Here is an 8877-nt window from a genome sequence, read left to right as displayed (position 1 = left end):
CCCAGCACTGCCACTAATCACAGCAGGAGCTGAGTGACACCTGCCTCTTCAGCCTGGCCACGATGACCCATTTTCCACAGTCCCCAGCACACCTTATTGCATTACACTTGCTGTCTTTCCACGTGGGTATTTCTGGCCAGATCTCTGCAGATGTTTGAATCTGCAATCTGTGCTCTCTCTCTCCTCTTGTTTCTTTCCTTTCCACACTTTTCAGGATTTTTGTCATGACCTCTGTATTAAAAAAAAAAAAAGAAGAAGAAGAGCAAGCAAAAAGGATAGAAGAAACCCCAGTGTGGTTGGAGAAGACCCACTTGCAGCGTAGGCTAGGGGCAGAACTGAATCCCTGTTAATCAGGTCACTTACCTTTAATTTGTCTGAAGTCATGTTCCAGAATACTCATTAGACTTTCCTTGTTAGACTTAGCTAGGATCCTTCAATTAAGGACAAATAGCGACCCCACCCAGGTGAACTGCACCCAGGTAAGAATGAGCCTTTTTCAATCCCCTCAGCATTGAGAACACGTTCCATAGAATATTCACCCGTATACCTCTTCCTTCCAATAACAGCTCTGGATTGTTGCAGAAATGTCCCACAGGAAAATACATCTGGTGCTGTCTCTGGTCCTCATCCTCTGTGGCCTTTTTAATAGCATCTTCTGTGAAAAGCAGCAAGACTCCCAAAAGAATATCAACTTAGTCTTATTAAAGAAAATTCCATCTCTCTCCCAGAAGACGGAAGCTGGCCATAAGGCGTTTGCCCAAAAATTGTTCAAGGCTTTGATAATTGAGGATCCCAGAAAGAATATCATCTTCTCCCCTGTGGCCATCTCCATCGCCCTGGTCACCCTCTCCCTGGGGATCAAATCCACAACGCGCACCAACCTCATTGAGGACCTGGGACTTGACCTCAGAAAAATCCAAGTGTTAGACAAGGACAAGCATCTTGTCCAGACGTGGAATGAGCTAGTGAAGCAAGAGCAACTGAAGCACAAGGACGTTCTCTTTATCGATAACAACAGGAAGATCAACCAGATGTTTCTGCAGCAGATAGACAGAGTACATGAAGTGGACATCCAGACGATTGACCTTAAAGATACAGAAAAAACCAAGAAGGCCATCAATCACTATGTGGCTGAAAAGATACATAAGAAAATCAAAGACTTAATCACCCACCTGGACCCTCAGACTGTCCTATGTCTTGTCAACTATGTTCTCTTCAAAGGTGAGGTTTATTAAATGCATGAATTCTCATTTGGGGTAAACTTTGCCCTTGTGTTTCCTAAAAGATTTAAGTCAGGAAAAAAAAAAATTTTGTCAGTATATCCCATTTTCCCAGAAACCAGTAGATCCAAAACTTTTTAAATGGACTTTGATATCATTGTGTTGTCTAACATTTTTCAGTATTTCTCCTCTTAATCTTCTCAGTCATCTTGTTTGCCGTGCTTAAGACATTTTGGAGTAAAAAGGCAATGACTCTTGCTGGTAAAAAAGAGAAAAAGAAATCTTTTTGCAGAGGCATGAGCATTGGCTAATTCACTTGTTTTGTAAGGTCAGATCAGCGTGAGATGAGATGCTTTTCGAAGTTTTGTCCATTGTTGAATTCAGGATCACACACCAGGTGTCTAAACTAGCAGTTTAAATTCCAGGTCACAGATCTTGACGTGGCCCTTGTTTCTTCAGGTGGGCTCAGAGTTACCGCTCACTGGCATATATTTATACCCTCTTCCTCCACTTAGCATTACCAGTCTCCTTCCGCCATGGACTCTCAGTCAATGGCCTTGCCTCCTGCCCGAATGGTGACAAGAAAGCAGTTCTGACAGGATGTCCTCCATGTGCTGCCCAAGGCTCACACACCTCTCCTCTCACTCTCCCCTCTGGTCACAGTGAGGGAGAGCTTGTCCCCTCCCCTTCCTCAGGGCAGGTCCCCTTCCATCCTCCCTGCCCAAGGACTCCCTCCACTTTCCTCTTACCCCATAGCTCATGCCTTTTTTGTCTCCTTTGCTGGTTTCTCCTCTTCTGACTTCTACAACTGTCTCCTGCCTCACCTGAGCTCACGACCTCAAACACCGTCTGTACTCGGACTATTCCCCGCACTCTAGATGCAGCCTGGACCACCTCTTCTGAGATCCAGACTCTAATACTCATCTGCTTACTGACATCTCTTTGGGGATGTTTCACAGACCCTCGAACACAATCCCCCCAACCACGCCCAGCATCTGCTCGCCTCAGAGAATCACAATGCCATTCACCCACCTTCTCCTGACAAAAGCTCCCCTCCAGCCTCCAGATTCAAGAACACAGTAAGTCCCATGGATTCTGCCTGCAGAGCTGATCTGGAGTGTGTTCGCTTCTCACCATCTGGTCTACCACATTTGTAGCCAAGGTCACCACTATCTCTTGCCTAGATGACTTGCCCCAGCTGTCTAATTACTATGTTTCCATTCGTGCCTGCCTCCAATCCCTTCTCCATTAAAAGACCAGAACAATTTTCTTAAAACATAAATCACATCATTCCCCCATCTGAAGCCCTTCCATAGCGTCCTGATGCACTTGGAATGCAATCCCACCCAGAGCCAGCTGTTTGAGCCCTGCTGATCCCTCCAGTGTCTCCCCATCACTATTCCTCTCATTGTTATGCTTTGCCCACAAAGACCTTCCCTTCTTCCTTAAATGCATCCTGCTTTTTCCTGTCTTAGTCCATGATGTTCCTTCCCTAGGAATGTTCTTCCTCCCCTTCTTTGCCAGATGGAGCGCCCTCTTCTTTTAAGCCTCCGCCTCAATGCTCTCTCCTCAAGAAGGCCTTCCCTGGTCTTTCAGAGGAAGTGCTTCCATGCTAGCACTCAGCTCTTTACTTGCATCTTTCCTAATGCTCATCACACTTTTAACCATTTACAGTGGTGGATTGCTTTTCTCTCTGTATCCCCCTTAGAAAGTAAACGCCATGAGGACACAGGTTCTCTGTTTTATTCACTGCTATAACCTCAGTACTTAGCGTGGTACCTGGCACATTTTTTGAGCTCAAGAAATTTCAGATTTGAATGAGTCAATGGATAAACTGTTGTGGATTAAACAGGGTTCCTACCAGGACATGCAGATTGTTTGTTCTTTACATGATAAGTGAAGGAAATGTTCATAAAAACAATGCTTCCCAGCACAGGATGCTTGCTCAGGCTACTGGGACCATTATTCATATTGGGACTCACAGTTCCAGACTAGGTGCCTGGGACATAGAAAGTGCTCCACAAATGATCTTGGAGGGATCATGTCTCTGGATGCTTCAGAGAACTCTCGGGCATGATTCCCTCTTAAAAGCTTTATCTATATCACACTTTAGAAGCCAAGTTGTAAAAAGAGAACAGAGAGGACCGTAAGCCTGGCTATAGAATCAGAAGCAAGGCTAACACTTGCAGAGATTTTCCAGACCAAACTAGATGGCCGTCACTCTGGGTGACATGCATTTTTTAACTGGTGTGTACCTTGAATCTTTTTTTAAATCCACTGGGGAAGTGCATTAGCTAAAGTAGGATTTCACGCAGGGGTGTGCATGTATGCGCAGGTGTGTGTATTCTGATGAAAAGTTTCCCTCCTGGAATAAGTTACATAAATTTTAAACAGATTTCTTTACCGCAGGACTTCTTTGAACTCTTAATACACTCAAATGCAGTGGGAGTTTTCAAAGAAGGTTGCTGTGGTCAATGTTTCCTAAATTATTTGATGACAGAATCCTTTCTTGGTGTAATAGTTCCAGAAGCAGGTATTTTGGTAAACATCCTTTGAGAAATACAGATTTAAAGAAATTCTATGGTGAATATCTTTGAAAATCATGTGTTAGCTTTTCTTTCCTTTGCACCAGTCTAGAATTTTAAATATTCTATTCACTATGGTCAAGGTATCACCAACAATAGACTGCTTCCTTCCCAAGCTGATGACCTCTGGGGTCCCCGAACCTGGGGGTGGTGATGATTTTCCGCCAGATCACTCTTTGACTTTTTCCTTCCTGATTCCCCCAGGCATTTGGGAAAGAGCTTTTCAGAGCAACCTCACGCAGAAGGAGGACTTCTTCGTGAATGAAAACACCAAGGTGCAGGTGGACATGATGAGGAAGACAGAACGGATGGTTTACAGCCGCTCCGAGGAGCTGCTTGCTACGATGGTGAAGATGCCTTACAAAGGAAATGTGTCCCTCATTCTTGTGCTCCCAGATGCAGGACAGTTCCACTTGGCTCTAAAAGAGATAACTGCTAAGCGAGCTAGACTCCAGAAAGCCAGTGACTTCAGGTATCCTGTTCAGGAGGGACATGCTATTGCATTGCATTTTTGCTCAGCCCTCACTTCCTCTATGTAAAAGCCTTATTGGTGGTGGTGGGGGGGGGGAGTTTGGCATCTGGTTATTTCCTAGCATATTTGTGGAAAATGAAACAAACCAAACAGAAAGAATAGCAGCCTGAGTCCCCTTACCAGCCAGAAGCCCCTTAAACTGTTAATTATGGTTCTTTTTGTCACATGTACAGCATCAGAAACCCACTTCATACAAGCTCAGGATGGGTAAAGAGAGGACTTTATTGGAAAGATACATGGGAATTTCACAGAACCCCAGGGAATATACACAGCCGGGTCTCATGAGGGATTGGAACAAGGGACTACAAGGGCACCCAGAACCCCATCTCTCTTGGTGTCACTAGTCCTTGCTTCTAACCTCTCTAGCTCAGCAAACCAGCTTTTCACACACATGTTAGCCCATGATCCACTCACCCAAAAAATATTTTCTGAGCACCTATTGTATGCAAGAAACTGCTTGGTGCTGGGAATATAATGGTTAGCCAAACACTTCCCTACTATCGTGGAATTTTCAGTCTGGTGGAAGAGGTAGAAAGTCAACTAACAAATACACAATTTCAAACTGTAGTAAAAGCTAAGGAGATAATGAGTAGGGTGACATCAGTGAATTCAGTTGTGAAGTATTAATTAGAGCTCTTAATTAGTTATGACGGTCAGGGGAGGAGCCTACGCAGGTAAATTTCAAGCTGAGACCACTGTAGACAGGCATGGCTCTCTTTCATTCAATCAAATGCTCCGCCCCACACTGAACTGAGTATCTTTTGATTCCTGCTGCATATTCCTGGAAGGGAGCATTGAACTAACCGAGCTTGGGTATGATATTCACCAAGGTCCCATCAAATGTGGGTAAATTAAATAGTGAAATCATGATTTTCAATGGCCCACTGATCTGAGCGGCAGGGTTGGGGAGACAGTCTTCAGGCAGTAAATGTGTAGATTGGGAAGAAATCTCTCAACAGCGTTTACTCCTACAGTTGAGGGCCACGGCAGAAGGGGTCTGCCATCTTCTGCCATGGTTGTGCCTACCACAACATTCCTGGTTGGGACAGAGGGGGTACAGCAGTAGAGAGACCCAACTGAACGGGTTGCTAGCCCATCAGAAGCTCAACACCGCACTGACATAGTCTAAAATGTTGGGTGGGAGGGCTGGCGCTACGCATTCTGATACTCTCCCTTAGTCATAGAGTGGCTGGTCTATAGAGGGAAGAGTCCTATCTGTTCGAAAGCTTATCATCCAGGCTGGAGCTTCCTCTCCTGTGAAAACTCCCTCTGCTCCACCTGCAGCATGGGGACCTCATGCCCTCCATCTCCCTCACCACATTTAGGGTCATTGCCCAGTTTAAACCCCTGCTTCCAGAAGAAGGGTTGGAGGGACTCAGGGCTGGATGCTCTTGGGCTGACCCTCATCTTCTCTTGCATAGAGAGCCTGTGAAGGGAATTATTTGAATAGCAAGGTATATTTTGAGTAAGTGGTTTGCTTGGAAATTCAACATTGCAGCTCATACCCTGGCATCTTTAATCTCTCCCCAACCCAGCACTTCAGAACAAACACTTCTGTTACCTTTTCACTCGGAAGAGGTCTTTCAGCCTAAGCAAGGTGCTTCCCCTAGACTCCAGGAGAGGGACGTTGTTCAGCTTCCTTGTCGTTTTCATTCTCAACAGATTGGTGCACTTAGTTTTGCCCAAGTTCAAGATCTCCTCCAAGATAAACTTAAAACATCTGCTTCCCAAGATTGACGTCAAAGATGCGTCTACTACAACAGCGGCCACCCAGAGCATCACAAAGAAGGCTTCTCTATCTATTTTGGAGGTGAGTGGGGCAATTTCTAGAGTCTCTGTTTTATCCACCACAGTCCTGATTGAGAAACATTTTTTTTTTATACAGCAGTTATAACTCTTATCTGACTGGGTCCCTGGGCTTTGGGGGTTCTTTCATCATTCACTCACTCAAAAGTAATTGCATCAAGCACTGGAGGCACTGAGGGTGAAGTCGTGAGCCAGCCAGACAACACCTTACTCTCGTAGCTGTTCCATTCTATTGACGGGGTAGGCAGTGAGCACGCCAACAGACAGATATGTATTACGTCCCCCAGTGATACTTCCTGTGAAGAAAGGAAAGCAGAGAAACTGGGAACGGCATGCTGGGGTGCAGTGAGCAGGTTTGAGAAGGCCTGGGTTGGCCTTTATGCCAAGGCCTGAATGAAGGGCAGGAGAGAGAAGGGAGCAAATACCTGGGGACGTGTGTTCCAGACAAAGAGAGCAAGTGTATCCTAAGGGAATGTGAACTTGAAATTTCTGAGGAACCCCAAGAAGGCCCAGGCAGTTAGAGTGCTGAGTAAGATGGAGCCTGGTAGGAAGTGAGGGCAGAAGTCAGTCAGGGCCAGGTCATGTAGGTGTCCCAGGCCCTGGACAGGACGGGGGTTTATTCTGACTGACATGGGAGACCACGGAGGCTGACATGAGCTGACATATGTTTTACAAAAGACCACTTCTTGCGTCGCGGAGAACAGGCAATGGCCCTGGAGGAAGAGGGGGACCCATTAGGAAGTTTGGTGGGTAACCCAGGTGAGAGGTAATGGAGGATGGATGGGGCCTTCGAGGGAGGGTTAGCTGTGGTGAGAAGGCTCTGTGTGCCTTTTGAAGACAGAGCTGGGGAGCAGGGAGGGAAGAGTCGGGCTTGTAAGCTGGACTGGAGCCTGGGAAACGATGAAGCCAATGCCTGAGGCAGGAAAGATGGAGCAGGAGTGGTTTGGGGGAGCAGACAGAGACTGGCTCTCTAAACTTGAGGTGCCAGTTAGACATCCAGATGCCGGGGAACATTTATTTATGAGATAGTTTTAGCCATCCCGGTGGGCACAGGGGCTGCCCTCCAATGACTCCACCAAGGTCACTAACTGGCTGGCTGCTATGTGGCCGCCATAGGGACCAGGATACTTTGAGGACTTTGCCCAGGACAAAAATAGCAAACACAATCCCTCCCCGTGATACAGCACCTGACAAATTACAAAGCACTTTTTCATGGTTTCTCTTGCTCGAGTCTCCCAATGACCTTGGGGGTCGGGACAGGGCAGGGGTCCTGTTCTTTAATTGGGAGATGATGAACCTGTCACTCACAGACACTGGATGGAGTTCCCAGGGTTGGGACCCCGAGGGGATGCCGTGCTTCCCGTGGCCCAGTGGGTGTAAGCACTACTTACCGTGTCCAATTCAAACAGAACCCACCCGGCAGGTGTGCACTGAGTGCTGGTTGTTGGGCTGGGTTTGAGAGATGTTGAATCCATCACCAGTAATGCAAGCAATGTCATGGCCACGTTCCCCAGCAGGGCCTCTTGCAGATCAGGGAGGCCAACATGCATGTTCCGGCACAAGCACTTTTACACGGAGGTTAAATTGTCCCTGCATGGATGGAGACAAGAACAACTAGCCCCCTAGTAGTTTTTATCACATTCTTCTTGAAAGTGTTGGAAATGACTATATCTCAGTCGTTCTATGAGATTTTTTTCTAAGCCTACAGACCACCCAGCCTTCCTCTGTGTTTTATTCCCCTTTCCTCCCTTTTAAACCTGTTAACACCTTGAGCTGTCTGCCTTGCGCTGAAAATGTCTGAACTCAACAATTACCAACCCTAGTATCAACCCCACTCGGGGACGTCTGGCCTTCAATGGTGAACCCAGCTGCTGGGAGCTGAGGGTGGTTTTCTAGGAATGGAAGTCAGCTTTCCTCCACCTGCCATCGGCCATGGAGGGAAGCTGCCTCCCTGATCTTGACCACAGGAGATAGTTGGGCACACTGCCCCGGCTTGCTCTCCAGCCAGCCAGGTGAGTTCACTCCCAGAGCTGAGAAGGAAACTGTCTCTCCCAGGCCGTGCATCAAGCTGAGATAGAGGTGAGCGAGCATGGCTTAATCACGGATGCAGCCAAGGACGCGGACGTGTGGAAGGTCCCCGTGGACACGAAGGAGGTCCCTGTGGTCGTGAAGTTCAATAGACCCTTCTTGCTGTTTGTGGAGGATCAGATGACTCAAAGAGACCTCTTTGTGGGCAAAGTCTTAAACCCCAAAACTGAGTAGAGGGGCCAGGCTGTGCTGCGCAGGAACTTAGCTGGTCATGAATAAAATGAATACAATTCACCATCCTGTGCATCAAAATGCTGAGACTGACAAGTGTGGTCTGGGAATGGAGTGGGGAGGGCCACTGCTGGTCTTCTGTCCAAGAACAGAGCAAGATAAGAAGCAGGTTGAGGGCCTGCCAGACACATTTGGCTGGGGCACCTTCTGTCCTGGAAGAAGGCTGACATAGGCATGGAAGCAATTCTGAGGGGGGTGAGCAGGTGCGGGGGAGCTGTTTCCCTCGGTGGCTGTCTCATCAGCCTTGCTTCCTGTACAGCTGGCAATCAGAGCCTGTTGTCTCATCTGTACAAGAGGAGCTGTACTAACTCCCCCAGGCAGCTGCGGGCAGAGGCATGTCCCACAGCAGAGAGGAGGCTGGGAAGAGGGTTGGTACCCACAGACACCTCGGTGGGCTTCCATGTGTTCACCCAGC

The 8877-nt window shown here is 47.4% G+C and overlaps 1 protein-coding gene across 1 annotated transcript; it reads left to right on the top strand.

The window, feature by feature from the left end:
* The first annotated feature begins 584 nt into the window (after nucleotides 1-584).
* LOC101274625 (uterine milk protein-like) lies at nucleotides 585-8433 on the top strand. Its single transcript, XM_004262369.3, has 4 exons — nucleotides 585-1221; nucleotides 4010-4277; nucleotides 6000-6147; nucleotides 8199-8433. The coding sequence occupies exons 1-4, from the start codon at nucleotides 585-587 to the stop codon at nucleotides 8403-8405; spliced, it is 1260 nt and encodes a 419-aa protein (XP_004262417.1). The 3' UTR covers nucleotides 8406-8433.
* Nucleotides 8434-8877: the final 444 nt, after the last annotated feature.

The sequence above is a fragment of the Orcinus orca genome, chromosome 2 (assembly GCF_937001465.1).
Source record: "Orcinus orca chromosome 2, mOrcOrc1.1, whole genome shotgun sequence".
NCBI lineage: Eukaryota > Metazoa > Chordata > Mammalia > Artiodactyla > Delphinidae > Orcinus > Orcinus orca.
The sequence above is the reverse complement of the archived record's forward strand: the minus strand, read 5'-3'. Positions and strand labels throughout refer to the sequence as shown.

Excerpts from the sequence above, each read along its gene's own strand:
- LOC101274625 (XM_004262369.3), top strand. The coding sequence starts at position 585 with ATGTCCCACAGGAAAATACATCTGGTGCTGTCTCTGGTCCTCATCCTC. Across the intron at positions 1,222-4,009 it reads CAACTATGTTCTCTTCAAAG|GCATTTGGGAAAGAGCTTTT; the intron begins GTGAGGTTTATT and ends TGATTCCCCCAG. Across the intron at positions 4,278-5,999 it reads CAGAAAGCCAGTGACTTCAG|ATTGGTGCACTTAGTTTTGC; the intron begins GTATCCTGTTCA and ends CATTCTCAACAG.